Source organism: Brassica napus, chromosome C8, assembly GCF_020379485.1.
Source record: "Brassica napus cultivar Da-Ae chromosome C8, Da-Ae, whole genome shotgun sequence".
In the NCBI taxonomy this organism is placed as follows: Eukaryota; Viridiplantae; Streptophyta; class Magnoliopsida; order Brassicales; family Brassicaceae; genus Brassica; species Brassica napus.
In genome coordinates, this window is record NC_063451.1 from 11,394,294 (window position 1) to 11,413,843 (window position 19,550).

Sequence of the window (19,550 nt, forward strand, 5' to 3'; positions counted from 1 at the left end):
AGCTATCCAGGATGAGAGGACGCAAACCCCGGAAGCAACACAGGGTTTATAGGTGCTCAGTCTGCAAAGAAACTGGCCATAAGCGTCCACAATGTAAGAACTGACGTGGAAGACCTTTAAGTAAGTCGTCCAGAAGACCTTTTGGTTAGTCGTCCAGAAGACCTTTAAGTAAGTCGTCCAGAAGACCTTTTGGTTAGTCGTCCAGAAGACCTTTAAGTAAGTCATCCAGTAGACCTTCTGGTTAGTCGTCCAACGTCTTAACTAGAATTTTCTTCTGGTTAGTCGTCCAGAAGACCTTTAAGTAAGTCGTCCACAATGATTTTCTATGTTTTATAAACTTCTCTGTAATCGTCCACAATGATTTTCTATGTTTTATGAACTTCTCTGTAGACTCTATGTTATGAATTTATATGTTTTATGAACTTTTCTTTGTAGACCTTCTAGGTTAAATCGTCCAAACTAATTCCAACAGTGCAATTTAAAAAAGACAAGTTATACATTACATATTCCGAAAGGTTACTGCACTACCAAACTAATTTCCTACGGAATTCTAGTTTGGTATGAGGATAGGTTACAAAAAACATCATCCTATCCTGACCCTGTTAACATCCCCTAATCTACCAAACAACAGTACACAAAAGCATCAAGTTCAAATACAATCGCAACAGCACACAATAACACATCCAATATCTAATCATACGTTGCCAGGTTCTCATCATTGTCTTGGTTTTCCCATTCATGGCACATAGGAAGCTCTCGAAATATATCCAGCGCCATCTTCTCCCTGATGGTCTTCCCGTGTTTTTTGTCAAACGCGCTGGGAAATTCTATCCCAAGAGCATGACATTCGATGTACTTCAGAGTGAAGGGGCCACAATCACCAGCTCGGCACTGAGGTACTCCAACGGTTTGTCTCGCATATGTGTATGGCTCCAATGTGTATTGAACCTTTTGTTCGTCAGAGAGCGCGCACTCAACAAGCAGATAAGGGACCATTGTGACAAAAGGCTCCATTACCTCATCGAGTTCTTCAGGGCTAATATGAGAGACAATGCTGTCCCAGACGACGATGTGCCTCTTAGGGATCGATATCCATATAGCAATCCAATGCTGGTTCTTGAAGTTCACAGGTGCATAGATATCATCCACATCCACCCCCCAAACCTTCTTAGATTGGCAAAAAGAAGGTATCACGCCTGCATGATAATTCCACGCCCCACCAGGGAGTCTTCTTCCTAAACCGTTGGCATCAGGAGTGTCGCTCTTAAAATCAGGGTAGGAGGCCCTCCACTGCCGAGAAAATATATGATCAAGAAAGCACATTCTGTCGCTCCTGAAATGTTCTGGATGGTTTTGGTACCGTTGCCTCAGTAAATTAATAAAAGCATCCATTTGCTGCATATAAAACAATACAAGTCAAAAAAACTTACAGACGACTTAGAGACGACTAACAGAAGACTTAGAGAAGAATTAGAGACGACTTAGAGAAGACTTAGAGACGACTTACAGATGACTTACGTAAGATAACTACCAGACGACTTACAGACGACTTAGAGACGACTTAGAGACAACTTACAGACGACTTACGTAAGATAACTACCAGACGACTTATAGACAACTTACAGACGACTGACAGACAACTTATAGACGACTTACGTAAGATAACTACCAGACGACTTATAGACGACTCACAGACGACTCACAGACGACTTATACAAATCAGAAAAGTACCAGATAACTACCAGAAGACTTACATGGTCGGTCAGCCATTCTAAGGAGGTTCGGAGGACCTGATAAAATCGACTTGGACATCTACGTGGTTTTTTTTTCAGAGGCAGTTTATAAGAACTGCAAACACAAAATGTAAATAATCAAATAGAAGCTTTTTTTAATCAAATATAAATAAGCATATTTTTAACAGCAACTTACGGATCTTTTTGCACCCAAGCAGTGAGCTCCTTCGACTTCATCTTGTCATAGGGTGCAAAAGGATCATAGCCTCCGCCAACCTGTTTGTTTGGAATGATCTGTTTGGCAGTGCTGTTTCCCTTAAAAGGAGTTTGCTGTGTGGGAGCAAGCTTCCTTTCTCGCACACTTTTTTTACGGAGATTCACCAAAGCAGTCTCCTTCTTTGTCTGCCTTCTAGCTTCTTCAACGAGTAAATCTGAAGCGGTGGGAACTTGTTTGTCCAATATAAGAAGGCTAGGATCATCACTCGGTAAGTCGGCTGCAGGACTCACAAGACAGAGCTCTCTCGAGGAACTCGGTTCTGTAGTAAGACTCGGTTCTTTGGCTTCCTTCCGTCCTGCTTTCGCCCCATTCACACTTTCACTCTGCAATTTCGAGTTCACAGTGTTTAAAAACTATTAACAAAAGCCCTTACAGCAAAGATCAAATTCACACTAGAAACAAAGCACACATGTTCAGAATCAAGGCATACAGTGGTTCATCAAAGCACACTAGAAACAAAGCACATCAGTCCTGACTCTTCCTAACACTTTGCCTAGTGACTCTCTTCTCTGCAATTTTGGGAGAGGTTTTGGTACTAACCCCGGGTTCGTCAGCAGGTTTTGGTGGATTTGAAGTGGTTGTAAGTTGACGATCATCAGATGAACCCCCTCTGTTGGTGATTCCCACCTTCTTCTCCACAGCTACCATCCTATCCGCCAGTAACTTGAGCTCCTTAAGGCACGTCCCAAAGCCAAGATTAATGGCATCAGATATGTCCTTCAAGGACTTTTCAATCTGCTGATGCGTCATCCCTTCACTACCCGCCGCAGGTGTCTCAGCAGAAACAGAAGACCCTTTACGAGCTTTCTTCCGAGGTCTGCTACTTTCTTCCTTCACAACACTCTCTGACTTCACGGGACTCACTTCATTATTCACTGGACTCACTTCCATCTTCACAATCTTGCGAGTACCGGTGACTGGCCAGCATTCCATGGTCCACTCCCATCCAGGATCATTAAACATGACTTTAATTATGTTATCCGCGGCAGGGTCATCTACGTCTCCGTCCCATTTTGGAAACATTTCATCAAAATCCTTCTGAACGAAGTTCTTCACGATAGTCTGCAATAAATAAAAGATATAAACTTAGTTAAGTCGTCTGAGAAGAATTTTGTTCTCAGACTACTTAAAGTTAAGTCGTCTGAGAAGTATTTTGTTCTCAGACGACTTAAAGTTAGGTCGTCTAGAAGTCTTCCAACAAAAAGACCACTCAGACGACTTAAAAGTAAGTCGTCTGAGTGGTCTTTTGTTGGAAGACGATCCACACGACTTAACTTTAAGTCGTCTGAGAAGTCTTAGGAGTGAAGTTAAGTACCTGTTTATTGATAGCAGCCTTAAAACATTTGCGTTGTCTTTTGCCACCCCTGTAAGCCAGCAACAGTGGAGACGGTCTGTTTGGTATGGGAGACCCATAATTAGCACCCAATTCTGGCATAGCATAGTACGCCCACACTTGGAGCACTTGTATGAACCCATCAACAGTGTAACCAGTTTGCGTCAAGTCTTTTGCCTTCAGAGAATCCATCAGCACCTTAAACGCCACTCTCCCCCATGGATAATTCTCAAATTTTTCTAAATCCATCACTAGCCTTGCAAGACTAGCTGATGTAGCGGATGAGAACTTTTTCCCTTCGATGTATCCTGCGTAGATGGCAAGGTATCCCAGCCGCATGCGATCGTCCGGAGACCACTCGTCGCAGTTGTAAAATGCTTCTGTTATCTGTTCAATACTTGGCCCAGTATCGATATCAACACGCATCTTCTCCCAGAAAGCAGCCATCTCCGACGTAACCTCACACCTTGGATTTTCCAGGTCCTTGATGTAATCGCAGTTCAGCCCAGTGAGGTGTTCAAACTCTATCAGTGAAAACCTCACAGGTTGTGAAACGACAAGACTCCAGAGCTCAAACTTCTTCTTGATGTCCAGCTGGAAACAGAGCAAAAAATGTACCAGCCTTGAAGTCCAACCAAAGTCAAGCTCCTTGAATTTGATGAACACTCCTAACTTCGACGCCTTCAGATCCTCATATTCGTCAGCTGTGAGACAATCACATAGAGCTTTAAACAACTTCGTGTCATCAGAATGATACGAAATGCTCCTGATTGCATCGGGCTCTTCTCCTAATGTAAACATCCTCGGCGGGAGTTCTGGTAAATCCATTTTAAGGCCTGCAAATAATCACAAACAACCATCTCAAACACATAGGTTGCGCACTATGCTAAATGCTATAGAAGACTTGCAGACGGCTTCCATGAAGTGAGAAGACTACTCAGACGACTTCCAGGAAGTGAGAAGACTACTTGGACGACTTCCAGGAAGTCTTCTACGATGTCTTACTCTCTGGACGACTTACTTGTTAGTCGTCTGGAAGGCTTCTGGGACGACTTACTTGTTAGTCGTCTGGAAGTCGTCTGGAAGTCGTCTGGAAGTCGTCTGAAAGTCGTCTGGACTTCCTAAAAGTCGTCTGGACTTCCTGTAAAGTCGTCTGGAAGTCGTCTGAACTTCCTGTAAAGCCGTCTGGACTTCCTGTAAAGTCGTCTGGAAGTCTTCTGACAAAATCGTCTGACAAAGACTTCCAGACGGCTTCCATGAAGTGAGAAGACTACTCAGACGACTTACATGTAAGTCTTCCAGAGAGTAAGACATCATAGAAGACATCCTGGAAGTCGTCCAAGTAGTCTTCTCACTTCCTGGAAGTCGTCTGAGTAATCAATACTAAAATATTTAGGGTTTTCCGGCGGCTAAACGCCTTAATACATGAGAAATAACATACCGGCGGCGGAGTTTGGCAAACGAGATTTCAGATCTGAAAAAAAGGAAGCGGACGGTCAGTTTAAACTACGAAAATACTCTACGGCATGAAGGAGAAACGAGATTCATCGTAATCGGAGAGATTACCGGCGAAGATAACGGCGGAACACGACCACGGTAGGGTTTTCGTCTTATCGCCTTCGAAATCGCCGTTGGAGAGAATCGGCGCTAGGGTTTCGTAAAGTTGTGAAATAGTGAAAAAATAGCTTTTATATGTCCGGTAAATGATCCGGTTAGGTTAAAACGTACATTGGTAAATTAACGGTTCGGTACGATGTGGACGACTGAATATTACGTCGTCCGTGTAAATTATTCAACAGACAACTGAAATATAAGTCGTCCACACCCTAAACATAACCCCTAAACTTAATTATCTAATTAAACACTCCATAAAATCAAATCAAACTTGAAAAGTGTTTACTATACACAGAAATAAACACATATAGGTGAAAACTAATATTTGAAAAAAACATTTTAGTTTTCCAAGATCTAACCCTAACAATACATACAATACTACAACATATGTTTGCCAAACTCCTAAACCAAAGAATATCATGATTCAATACTTCCACTCATCTATCTTCAAAACAAATCAATTTTATCATATCTTAATTTATATCACTTAAAACTGTTTATAATCACCTGATTTTTATTTTTCACGCATCAAAATATTTTTTTACAAGATTTATAAATTATTTTTAAAATAAACTGGTACCAGACGACTTAAACTTCAGTCGTTCAGACGACTTAAACTTCAGTCGTCCAGACGACTTCCAACATCGCAGACGACTTACTGGGGCTATATTCGTAAAAATGGCTTCTTTTTTTTTGTTTGCTCACAAGGGGCTGAGCTGTAATTTCACTACGCTTTTAGGTTAGTTCTGCATTTGATTCAAGTTTGGGTATAGGTTTGGGGTTAAAATCAAGTTGTGGGTTAGTTTTGGTAAAAACCCCTAAACTTTTTTCACCAAAAAATAAAAAATAAATAAACTTTAAGTTCTTCACTTCAACCCATTGCTCAAGTTGCTCATAGCGTAGAACATATAACTAGCCATACTGTATGGAAGTACTAAACGGAAACTATCTTCACCTCATCCTATTTCCACAAGTTGCTCATTACGTAGAATATATAATTAGCCATACTGTATGGAAGTGCTAAACTGAAACTATATTAAAACTATTTTTCTTAATATTTTTAATGAGAATTCTACTTTCATTTAAGAATCATACGAATTTATTCGACTAAGACAAAATGAAATATTATTTTTGTTTGGCATTAGAAAACAAAAAGGTATAATATAGAAAATAGTTGGAGACATTAACAAATAACTTTAAACAACAAAAAAATAATATAGTAATGTTGGGAATTATCTAGAAAGCCTTTAAAAAAAAGATATATATATATATATATATATATATATATATATAATATTTCATTTTGGCATTAGAAAACCAAAAAAAGGTATATTATAGAAAATAGTTGGAGACATTTTTTTTTTGTCAACAATATCTAGAAAGCCTTTAAAAATATATATATAGGAATTACTTCGAATAGTAAATCTATTCCATCTCTGCCATATTACGAATTACTTTGAATAGTCACTGACCGCATAAACAACACATCCAAAATCATTGCAGTTGCAACTAGGGTGTCTCCAGAGCGAACCCATGCCGCTCATCCTCTGACACTTAGCCTCAATCATCGAAGTTATCACCACTAAAACAGTTCCTTTTTATCGCAGAGCTTGTCCCATTGATAAGCACTCCTCTCTTATCCCTTGCTATGTTTAACGCTGTCTGTATATTCTTGTACCATTTTATGTTTGAAATAACAATGTAGTTAGGAAAAAGTAGTTAGGAAACATCACTATATAATTACTATTTGGTTTGATAAAAAAAATTACTATTTCGTTTGACAAAGTGATTTATCGCATAAAATAATACTTTTTAGTTAGCAGAAAATAATACAACTGTACAAAAATGATTTCGAATAATTTTGTGTGTAAATGTTAAATTTCAAACTTAATTCAACCCTAATTTTCGAATAGCATCTTCATCAGTGCCAGATAGAATAATCACATGATAGCATCCCATATTTCAATTTAGGTGACAGCTCCCACACATATTGAAGGTTAATGTTTGCTTCATTGTTGAAATGGTTGATACAGTTCTCAACTTATTATATTGATATTTTAACAATAAAAAAAATTCTTATATTGATATTAAAATTAATCTTTCGCCAAATTTTGAATATTCGGCTAACTAACTTTTAATTCAACCGACCTAAATTGGCTGAGATTTGATCTAATTGATTGCTACAGCCTTCTTTCATTTTTTTTTTTAAGTTTAGCCTTTATAATTAACAATATTAGTCACATAGTTGTCAAGACAGTAGAAGCATTAATCTGGTTCTGATAGACATTTGGTTTTCATTAGGCAGATTTTCATTAAACAAGGAACATATCTCTCTCCTACTTTAAGTAATGTAATTCTAATTGTATTTAACCGAATAATAATTATATATTATTCTTTTATATGCATATGGTGGAACATAGAACATATCTTTCTTTTAAATTATTAGTATTTATTATTAAATTTCATTTTTATGAATATTGAATATTAAAATTTGATATTTTAGTATATGAATATTCAAATGTTTCGAATAAAGTAGAAAGTAATAGTAAAGTGAATCAAAATCCATGGATATTTTATCTACACTAAAACTGACAATGAGTTATCAACAACACCTGTAAGCCTTGTTTGGAAACTCGCGTAAGCTACGCGTAAGCTACGCGTAAAGCGTGCGGCTGATCCGGGCCTAGCAATTTATTGAAAAATCAGAAAAAAATCGGGGAGTATTCGGAGCCTAGTTTTTAATAATTTAATATTAATAATATTTATATTCGTGATATATGAAATTAATATGGATCGGATCAAATCAAATCAAATAAATTTATGAATCGGTTATATAAAATTGCAAACGCCAAGTAACATAGAAAGTAATTTGGTCTAGTGGTTTAAATATCATGTTCACGTGTATCATTACGTCCCCACTTAGTTTCGAAGCTCCATTTTACCCAATTTATCGACGTTTTTGTATTAGGTTTAATGAGTATCAAATTACGTTTCTCTCCTCGTCTCCTACCTCTTTCCTCTGCAAATCTAAGCAGCCGCCTCTGATTTTTTTTTTCTTCACCATTTTTGTCGATTTATCTTGTTTCCTTGTAGATTACAGATAGATTTGATCGTTTTATAACCCAAAATCAAGTTTTAAAATTTTATAGTTATAAAAACTGGATAAATTGGAGATTTTCAATTTTTAAACCTCATAACCGCACAAAAACATACGCTATAACACGGCTGAGTTTCTTAAACCACAGTCTACGCGGTCAATACGCGGCTGGCTGCATAATGTCACCGCACCGGTGCAATTCGCCACAGTGAAGGTCCGTGGAGCGTTTTTCCGGACGATTAAGCGGCAGTTCGTCCGCGTTTTTGAACAAGGCATGTAAGTAATAACTTTGGATCTAACTGATTTCTCAACTATCATCCATAAATGCAGTTGCAGTTTTTGCATCTGGTATCGATTGTTGGTGTTTTATAACAATTACAAAAATGCTATAAATCGTTTCAAACCATTCTAAACCTTTTAAAATCAAAAGTTTGTTTGTGTGGATAAATAAAAATAAAAAATAAAATTTAAAATTTTTAAAACTAAATATTTTAAATAAAAAATATATATTTAATTTAATTTATTTTATATAAACTTTAAACAAAAAAATTCACTCTAAATTTTAAACATTAGTATATATATATATATAAAGATATATACATATATAAAATAAAAAAAATATTCTTTTAGAAGTTCTAATATAAATCTTCAAAACAATTTTAATAATTATTATATTTTTTCATATTAGTATGTTTTTATATTTTTATAATGTTGTAATGTTTAATATTTGTTATTTTTTTATTAAACCGATTTCATAATCAACCAATCATAAATATTTCGTTACACTTAATTTTTAATCGTTGTACCAACTCTCAGTGGGGGAGCTAAAAATATTTTTTACCGGACTCATAATATATAAATTTTATATTAAAACTTGACAATATATGTTACTATAAAAAACATATTTTTTCTAATAGGGACATATGAGAACAACATAAATTAGTGGGGTCAAATACCAAAATTTACGAAAATATTAAAGGAGTTTTTTTTAAATATACACTAAATTTTTTTTTTCACAAAATTTATTGGGGTCATATGACCCCATATACTCTTCTTTGGCTCCACCCCTGCCAACCGTACAAATCGCTTAACAACGCTAGAAACTATAAACATTCACATTCGCCGACTCCCACAACTGCACCAGCAATCCACGGCCGCTGTGTTTGAACTGGTCCTAAAAATCATGGATAAAAGAGTGAAATACGTAGTTGATAAGAATACTTTGGGCATATACATTATATATACAAGTTACATGTGCACTAGGCACAGAAACAAGAGCGGAAGTTAACACAGTCACAGAAGAGCGAGACCAGAAAAAGAAGAGAGAAATGGCGAGCGGTAAGTGGATGTTCTTTTATGTAGCAGTAATGGTGATGGTTCTGCAATGGTTGGGGAATAATCATAATTTAGCTGCCTGGGCAACCGGAAGTTGCATTCAGACAGTTCGCTGGCTATGTTGATGTCGACATCAAAGCTGGTCGGAGCCTCTTTTATTACTTTGTGGAAGCTGAGAAGCAACCACACACAAAACCTTTAACCCTTTGGCTCAATGGAGGTTTGCTTTGGTCATTATTTCTCTTGTTTCTCTTCTCTGTACTGTTTAGCACGCTTTTCTAGTTTTTCTTTAGAATTTGGTTGTTTAGAGAAAAACATAAACTTGTCGTAGTGTAAAATAAATTAACAGTTTACTGTTTCCTCATTTTAATCCCCAATAAAATGTATAAAAGAGTAATGCATTTTGCTTAAAGTAATCAAACCATCCAAGTTTTTAAACTATTTGGGTCCAGATGCAATTAGGTTTGGTTAAAACTGAGGTATTGTTGCAGGGCCCGGATGTTCTTCCATTGGGGGAGGAGCTTTTACAGAGTTGGGTCCATTTTACCCCGCTGGAGATGGTCGTGGCCTCCGCAGAAACTCCAAATCTTGGAACAAAGGTTTCTATCACTCTCTTTTAATATCTTTCAACAAGGACAAAAGTTTGTTAATATAATAAATGTTGGGATGTAGCCTCAAATCTGTTGTTTGTGGATTCACCGGCTGGAGTAGGATGGTCTTACTCGAACACAACTTCAGATTACACCACTGGCGATGGATCCACCGGTAATATATAATATTTCAAATAATTAAATTTTTTATTATCGGTGCTTATTAATTCCTTTACAAAAAGACTTGTTATTAAATGGTGTTTTCAATATTAGCCAAGGATATGCTGGTGTTCTTGTTAAGATGGTTAGAAAAGTTTCCAGAATTCAGGACACGAAACCTCTTTCTCGCTGGTGAAAGCTATGCTGGACACTATATACCTCAACTAGCTGATGTAATACTTGAATACAATTCAAGACACTCAAATAGATTCAAGCTAAAGGGTATTGCAGTAAGTAATAAGAACTATACAAACAAAATATGTTATTTTTCAAATCTCTGTTTTACAAGCTCTGTTTTTGAGAAATACATCTGGTTTGATTAGGTCGGTAATCCGCTTCTGAAGCTTGACCGAGATGTTCCAGCCACGTATGAGTTCTTCTGGTCACACGGGATGATCTCTGATGAACTTGGCCTCACTATCATGAACCAATGCAACTTTGAAGATTACACATTCTCAAGTTCACACAACATAAGCAAACCTTGTGAAGACGCAATGAGTGAAGCAGGAACCATAATCACTCAGTACGTTAATTACTACGACGTGCTCCTTGATATCTGCTATCCGACCCTTGTCGAGCAAGAGCTCAGGCTCAAGAAAATGGTAAGAAAAAACCGAACAAATCCACTATGTTTAGGTTTTTTAGCATTTTTGTTTCTACATTATTTAGATTGAAAAATTCTGAACAAAACCACTATGTTTAGTATCTTGAATTTTTTTTCCTGCTGATTAAAACCCCTAGCGTAAATGTGAAAAAACAACTATGTTTGAGTTTAGACTCGTTACTGTTTTGTCCAAAAGACTATGTTTTAGTTTAGACTCGTTACTGTTTTGTCCAAAAGACTATGTTTACTTTTATTTTTTTGTAAAAGGACTATGTTTACTTTTAGTAATAGAAATAAGTTTTCCAAGACAAAATATTTTATGAATATATGATTATTTATTTTTTCTTTGAATTTAAAAATATTACAGAATTTCTCATATATATGCAGAAAATGTGTTCGTATCCCTGTAAATGTTTTTGGTCTACATACTGTAACAAAAATATGAAAATAGAAGAAAACTTTTTTTTTTCGTTTCGTTTTTTTTTTTTTTTTTTTGCTAAAGTAATTTCTGAAGGCTGAAATTTTATTTTATCTGAAAATAAATTTTATTATGGTTTTTTGAGAAAGTTTTTTTTTGAATATGCTTATGAAAATTGCAAAAACAAGAGAAAGAGCCGGCATTTGAGAACGGATAGTTTTTGTTAATATCTCCAAGTGTAAATATTTTTTACCTACAAAAAATGCTATGAAGATGATTTTATGTAAAGATGCTATGAAAATGATTTTAGGGTACAAAAATAAGTGTTGGGGTGGACGTGTGCATGAGCTACGAAGAGCAGTTGTATCTGAGTCTTCCTGAGGTTCAACAGGCTCTTCATGCTAACCGAACAAATCTGCCATATTCATGGTCTATGTGCAGCGGGTAATGTTTAACTTCACGCATTTTGATCTCATTATCTCAATCTCCATCTCAGAATTTTATTTCTAACTCTGTGGTTATGTCTCACCTTCACAGCCTCTTGAACTACAGTGACACTGACGGGAACATGAACATACTTCCGATTCTTAAGAGAATCCTGACGAGGAAAATCCCTATTTGGGTCTTCAGGTAATGTGCACACACAATTTTTTCTTTCCATTCTTCGAGTTCTACCTAGTAAAACACACATTGTTCTTATTCAAATCGCAAATTGTAGTGGGGATGAAGATTCAGTGATTCCTCTTCTAGGTTCAAGGACTCTTGTAAAAGAATTAGCAGAGGATCTCAACTTCAACACTACAGTTCCCTATGGAGCTTGGTTCCACAAAGGACAGGTTTGCTCCACAGAAAATATGCTCTGCCCTCCTTAATTTTGAACATTCGTTTTTTCCTTGGTTCGATTTCTTTGTCTTTCGATTGTTGAAAGTAAACAAGGTTCCATTTGGTTGGGTGTTTTCGTATTAAAGGTAGGGAAAGTATGAAAATAAAAATAATTATGCAAGACTCATGTTGCAAGTTTTAGGTGTACAATTTTATTTTTGTTTATGAATTCACTTTTAATCGACTATGTTCAATTCGACTAGACTAAATTTTGTTTTTATTTTGGCTTCGTTTATGTGATGTAAATTTCTTACGACAGTTGCATTATTAATGTTTGGATCGGTGCTTACGTCTACCCCCCCAATTGTAAACTTATTTGACGTGATGTAGGTTGGCGGATGGGTAATAGAGTATGGGGATATACTGACATTCGCAACTGTCAGAGGAGCTGCTCATATGGTGCCATACGCGCAGCCTTCACGAGCTTTGCATTTGTTCAGCAGCTTTGTGCTTGGCCGGAGATTGCCAAATAAATCACCTCCTCCTCTTCATGATTGAAAGGGGAAGGCTTTTCTTTTTTTTTTGTTTGGAGTTGGTCAAAATGGTGGTTTAAGTCTATGAACAATGCAGTGCATGTTTTGTTCTTTCTTTAAATGTATTGCTCTTGGAGATGGGATTCGTTATTTCAGTTAGAAGCATTATTGAATGCGTCATAATATATGTGTCGGTTATAGAAACATGATAGTTTTATCCGAGTTAAAAGAAAAAAAGATGATAATATTTTTCCGAGCTCAATGTGTTAGTGGTCACTGTTCGAAGTACGTTTCACTCCCTTCCAAACCCTTTTTAGAGATGCGGTCCAACAGTTCGAAGCTTTACCAGGGCAATGATGAAACATAGAAGGACAAGCAAGTTTGTGTTGGTGGGAGGAGGGGAGCAAAATGAAAAGAAAAAAAACATGCTAAATTTTTGTCGAGTTAAAAGAGAAAACATGATAATTTTTTTCCGAGTTCAACATGTTAGGGGTCACTGTTGGAAGTAGGTTTCAATCCCTTCCAAACTCTCTTTAGAGATGCAATTCCCACCGTCCGAAGGTTTACCAGGGCAATGATGAAACATAGAAGGACAAGAAAGTTTGTGTTAGTGGGGAGGGGAAAAAGAAAAAGAAAACAAACATGATAATTTTTTATCGAGTTAAAAGCAAAAGAACATGATAATTTTAAAGATATTGAATGTGATGATATCATTAGAAGAGAACAATGTACAATATATAGAATGATACAGAGGAGATATTTTAGGAAGAAGTAATGAGAGAATATACACATTGACAAGTTATGGAATATGTAATCTACTTTAACTCCAAGCTTGATCCTTGTCTGCGGGAAATGTTGGCGTGAGAGTGGTTTTGTGAGGCAATCCGCAAGTTGATCCCTTGTAGATACATGTGAGACACGAAGAACCCCTCCTTGAATCTGATTCCTAACAAAATGATAATCCAAAGCTATATGCTTCATCCGAGAATGAAACACGGGATTAGCACATAAATATGTTGCGCTAATATTATCACAATAGACAACTGGAACCGCTGGTGGTTTGGAGCCAAGTTCAGAGAGGAGCGATGTGATCCAGGTGATCTCAGAGGTGATGTTAGCAACAGCACGATATTCTGCCTCTGTCGAGGACCTAGCCACCCCTTTTTGTTTCTTCGAAGACCAAGAGATAGGGTTACTGCCAAGGTACAGTACATAGGCATTGGTGGAGATGTAGTCGTGAGTGTCCCCGGCCCAGTCAGCGTAAAAAATCCATGTAGTGTCATCGGTGATGCAGCTTTGAGGAAAATACCATGGCTTGGGGTATCGGCAAGATATCGGAGAACATGTTTTGCACCTTGCCAATGTTCATCTGTGGGCTTGTGCATGAACTGGGATAGTCTGTTGACGGCATACGTGATGTCAGGCCTTGTAAACGCCAGGTACTGTAAGCTGCCAACAACTAACCGATATTGTGTAGCATCAGAGAGAGGTGTACCAGTACTTTGTGTGAGCTTAGGTGAAGACGGGAGTGGAGTGGCGACTTGTTTTGCATCAAGCATGTTGTTCTTGGCTAGGAGATCCTGTATATAGCGCCGTTGCATAAGATGAAGCCCTTGAGGTATGCGTGTTACTTCGATTCCAAGGAAGTAATGGAGATCAGTGGGATCTTTGATTGAGAACCGATCAGCAAGAGATTGAAGAACCATGGCAATGACTCTCTGATCATTCCCTGTAACGAGAATATTGTCCACATAGACAAGGACATAGGTCAATATAGGACCTGCCCGCCTGATGAACAAGGAGGTATCAGCTGGAGAGTTTATAAAGCCGCCATTGAAAAGGTGAGTCTTCAAGGATTGATACCAGGTCCGCGGTGCTTGCTTGAGGCCGTAGATTGGTTTGTTGAGTTTGCAAACATAGTGGGGTTTGTTTTGATCAATGAATCCTGGAGAATGAATCCTGGAGGTTGAGACATGTATACTTCTTCAGTGAGATCCCCTTGCAAGAAGGCGTTATTTACATCAAGTTGCTTCACAGCCCAATTTTTCTTCATAGCAATATCAAGCACTGTATGTATGGTTGTTGATTTAATTACCGGACTAAACGTTTCAGCATAATCAATTCCGTGGCGTTGATTGAATCCTCGAGCAACTAGCCTCCCTTTGCGACGCTCCTCTGTTCCATCGGGTAGATACTTTGTCGTGAAGAGCCATCTACAGGAAACCAGATTCTGACTTGGATGTGGGGGAACAAGATCTCATGTTCTGTTTCGTAACATGGCATCAAATTCAGTTGAAGCAGCTTTGACCCATCGTTCATCTTTTAGAGCTTGTTGGATTGTTCGCGGTTCTGAGGACGGAGATTTGAGGAGTTGTGCGGTGAGGGTTAATTTGTTGATTGGTTTGAGGATATGGTTTTTGGAACGGTTTTGCATCCGATGAACATTTTATGGTGGACACGGTGGAGATTGAGTTATTGGGACGGGATCGGGGTTATGTGTTTGAGACGACGATGAAGTGTTTGTGGGCTGAGTTATGGATGTGTTTGTTGGTTGTAGGGTTTGGGCTTGGTTTGGAGTTATTTGGGCCGGAATAGGAGTTGGTGGCGTTGGGTTTATATTTTGGTTGATGTTTGCTGGGTTGGGAGGCAAAGTATTTGTAAGTGGATTTATCTGGGCCGTGGGTTGCATAGGCGGTATACTGATATGAGATTCTTGTTAACATTTGGAACACAAAGAACTTTATGTAATGCTAAAGCTCTAGTATTAGAAGGCAAGAATATAGAACCAGTGTGAGAGATTGAGAGACTGCTACCATCAGCGATCATCACGTCATCAGTTCCTTGATAAGGCTGATGTAATGACAAGTTTTGCAGGTCGTATGTGAGATGGTGTGTGGCACCACTGTCAAGGAGCCAATTCTCTGGCCCATAGGATGATCCAGCTGCAAAATGAGCTCTTGGTTGCCAAGGTTTGAATGGAGTCGTCATTATTTGGTTGGAGGACTGGTGCGTGAGAAGCTGAGGGCATCTTTTGGCGGAATGGCCTTGAACACCACAAATTTGGCATTGACCTAGGTATGGTCTTGGAGAGCGACTATCTTTTCTCGGTTGAGTTTGATAGTTGTTGTAGTTGTTCCTGAAGTTGTTGTTGTTTGAGCGCTGACGATTTTTGAACGTGTTGTTGTTGATGTGGTTCCTTTGTTGTGCCACATTAGCAGTATCAGGAACAGGGGAGGAGACGACCTCAGTACTGGCGAGTAGCTTGGCCTCGTGGTTCAACAGCTTTTCATGAAGCTCGGTGATTGTTGGTGGTGTGTCACGGCCCTCGATCTGATCGACAACTGTCTTGTATTCTTCAGGGAGTCCATCAAGAATCAGATCAAGTTGATCTTCATGATCAACAGCTTTTTCCAAAATAGCCAACTGATCCAGATGAGTGATATGACCTTGAAGGTACGCATCAATTGTCTTATTTTCTTTCTTCCAGTTCTTCATTGTTGCTTAAGTTGTTTGATGTGGCCTCTGCTTGGCTTGGCATAGGTGGAAGATAGAGTGTTCCACACGTGAGATGCAGTGGTTGAGCGAGAGACAATGGGTTGAACTTTGACAGACAGGGCACCGATGAGGCGCTGTAAATGAGTTGGTCTTGGCGTTTCCAGATAGTGTAGGCTGGATTCACAAAGATCTCTCCATCGACATTGAGAGTTTCAGCAGGGACGATCATAGATCCGTCAAGGTGGCCTCCCAAGCCGTAACCATCAAGTAAGGCACGTACTTGACGACTCCACATTAGGTAGTTGGTAGCTGTTAGCTTAGAAACATTGTTCATGTTGATATTAAGGAGATTTTGGGTGGGTGTTTGTGTGGAGATGATCTCGACCGGGGAGTTGTTTTCAGATGTAGACATGGCGGCAGAGAAAAAGAAAAAAAAGGGTTTTAAGTCAGTAGGTATCGTGTAAGCTCTAATACCATAAAGATATTGAATGTGATGATATCATTAGAAGAGAACAATGTACAATATATAGAATGATACAGAGGAGATATTTTAGGAAGAAGTAATGAGAGAATATACACATTGACAAGTTATGGAATATGTAATCTACTTTCCTTATCAAATTTTTTCTGAGCTCAACGTGTTAGTGGTCACTGTTGGAAGTAGGTTTCACTCCCTTCCAAACACTCTATAACGCCATGTTTATTGGGGGTTCTTAGGATGAGTTTTTTAGCGTAATATAAGAACCGTCTCTTAACTTTTAACTAAGAAAAGCTAAGAACAGACTCTTAAATATCTTATTTAAAAATCGGCTCTTAGTTTTTCTTAGTTAAAAGTTAAGAGACGGTTCTTATATTACGCTAAGATCCCCATTCTAAGAACCCCCAATAAACATGCCTTAGGTTGCGGTCCAACAGTCCAAAGTTTTACCAGGGTAATGATGAAACATAGAAGGGCAAATGCACACCACGAGCCTAAAGAGAGTCAACGCCATATTTAAGAGTCAACACCATATTTAAGGAGACAAGGACAGTTAAGTGTAGATCCTAAAATCTACACTAAGTATTTTGTTATGATTGAAAGTTTAATCTAGAGAAGAAGAGATGATGTGGGCAACGATATCTTCAGACCACAACAATGTAATCCTATTCTAGTAGGCAAAAATAGACTTTATTGATTAATAAGATCGAATACAACAAGAGAAACGAAATTCAACGTTACAAACGAAGTCGATAAGAGAAAAGACTTAAAGCAGAGTGAAATGAGGTCGATGTGTGTGTGGTTCTCTCTAGGGTTTTCTCTGTGTCCTCCTTCGTGTCCATCAATCTCTTCTTATAGCGGATTGATTCTGGATTTCTCTCAACCTCTCTGCGATCTCCGGCTCTTCGAATCGATCTCCTCTTGCTCGCTGGAGTCGGGCTTCTTCGTTGGTTGCGCGGCCCAAGTTTCTCAGGCCCAACTACGTAGTTGACCGAAATTGGGTCTAACATTTGTACCCCAATCTCTTTTCTTCGGACTGATTGAAGAGAGATGATCAATCATAGATTTCATGCGTTGTTTTGCGCATTTTTTATGGTTTATCTGTCCAACGGCTATATGCGCCGCCTTAGGGCGAATCATTTAATTTCTTAGGCTTAGCGATAGAGCCGTTAGGGCTTACGCTGGCTTATAAGTGCCCGAAAACGTTCCTTTGCTATCTCAATCTTCTTCTTTCTCTATCTTTCTTTTGTGATCAAAGGCTTTTAATTGCTGAATTTTGATAAGATGGCTCAATCTTTCTTCTATCCTCTTCTGACGATTAAGGCTGACCGGCTCGAGGAGCTTTACACCGTTCACGGCGTTGATCGGGCCGTTGTAGTTGATTTAGCTTCTACGTCTGAATCTCCAGAAACTGTTCGTGATGGATACGGTGGGGCGTATCTCTCCTTCTTTGAGACCTGTGGTCTTTTCTTTCCGATCCCGGAGCCCGTCCTTAGTATTTTAGCAGAGCTGGGCTTGTCACTTACTCAGATGTGCCCTGATTTCCTGAAACATCTTCTGGCGCTCCTGGTCAAGGCTCGTGAGGAGGGTTTTTTGTTCGGCCTCGACGAGCTTCGTCACCTCGTTCTGATAAAGCGAAACAATCAGAACCCTGGGACTTTTCTCATGTCTCCCTGTCCAGGACGTCAAATCATACAGGGCGTCCCGTATCGTGATCAGAACTGGTGAGAAGAGTTTTTCGTCTTCAAGATCGACGAAGCGACGGTGGGAAGCTTTGATTTCTCGAAACTTCCCCGCTATTGGGCTGAGGACATAGGTGAGCTCCCCTTTGATATTTTTGCTTTTTTCTTTTCTTTTCCTTTTTTTTACATGCGCAAGCAGTTCTTGATCGATTTTTATCTTCTTTTTTGCTTGCTTCAGTTCATTCGGGAAGATCTTCTATGACTGACAGGCTTCGGGGTTTAATCAGAGCTCTCCGGAGAGGTAGCTTGGATTGGTCATCTTTTGATCTTGCTCGAATTCGAGGTGCTTTCTTGATGCCGGGCGGATCGGGTGTTGCCCCAGAGGTCACAGGCATCTCTGAGGAAGAAGCAGAGCACTCTCAGGAAGATGTTGAGGCTTCCTCTAGCTATCCTCCTCCTTCTGATAGGTTGGAGAGACAGCTTGCGAGGAGGTCGTCGTTTCGTATCTCCAGGTCGGTGGGAAAGATCGCTAGCGGGCTACCTCCGATCCCAATTCTGGACTCGGATGATGAGGGCGCCCCAGGAGGCCGAGGATCCCCTGTTCCTTTGAGTCCTGGTTTGCAGGACAACTCCGTTGCTACGAGCCGTAAACGGTGTCGATTGTCGAAGGCTGTTATGCAGCCGCCTCGTTCTAAGCGAGAATCGAAGGGTTGGAAGCTCGTCCTTGAGGGCGATGGTCCTTTATCTATGGACCAAGGCGATCTCGTTTCTCTTGCTCGTCGTACGAGATCCATGGATTGTCGCCATCCGTCTCTCGCTTCTCTTGATGAGGAGGGAGCTTGCGCCAAAGTAGTCGTCGCAAGCTCCAAGGTCGATTTTGTTAAGCTATGTATATTTCTGTTGGGGGTGCTAAGGTACTGACTTTCGAGATTTCTCCTTTCCAGGTTATGGAAGCTTTTAATGTGTTTGCAGTGACTATGGAGGATCGCGTGCACACTCTTCGCAACGAGAGCGAGGTGGAGAAAGGGAAGGTTGAGGTCCGGAGGCTTAAAGAGGAGCTTCGGACAGCCAAGGAAGAGGCCATGAAGAAGACTGGGAGGCGATGGTCTTGAGGGACGAGTGGAAAAGAGCTCGTCAGGAAAGGGCGGTCTTTGAGACCGAGGTCGCTGCCCTCAGGACAAGGGTTGTGGAGCTCGAGGCCGATCGTGACCAGGATATCCGTAGGGGTTCTCGCGCCGCTCGTCGTGAGGTTGCTAATGCCTTCCAAGAGGTTCTCACTTCTTTGGAGAAGAGATGGGTTGACAAGAAGAAGGAATTGTC

General features: G+C 39.2%; 2 protein-coding genes across 2 annotated transcripts; one reads left to right on the forward strand and one right to left on the reverse strand.

Annotated features, from left to right (window-relative positions):
* Window positions 1-1,925: 1,925 nt before the first annotated feature.
* On the reverse strand, window positions 1,926-4,171 carry LOC106423603. Its single transcript, XM_048766731.1, has 4 exons — window positions 3,596-4,171; window positions 3,326-3,541; window positions 2,551-3,072; window positions 1,926-2,333 (listed from the first exon to the last, which is right to left on the reverse strand). Exons 1-4 carry the CDS (start codon window positions 4,169-4,171, stop codon window positions 1,926-1,928), a joined length of 1,722 nt encoding a protein of 573 aa, XP_048622688.1.
* Window positions 4,172-9,028: 4,857 nt separating this feature from the next.
* On the forward strand, window positions 9,029-12,837 carry LOC106446272 (serine carboxypeptidase-like 44). Its single transcript, XM_048765721.1, is given in 10 exon segments — window positions 9,029-9,462; window positions 9,464-9,609; window positions 9,881-9,988; window positions 10,062-10,154; window positions 10,253-10,428; window positions 10,522-10,800; window positions 11,531-11,664; window positions 11,758-11,850; window positions 11,939-12,056; window positions 12,433-12,837. Coding segments are annotated over 10 exon segments (1,395 nt in total). The 5' UTR covers window positions 9,029-9,382; the 3' UTR covers window positions 12,601-12,837.
* The last annotated feature ends 6,713 nt before the right edge of the window (window positions 12,838-19,550 follow it).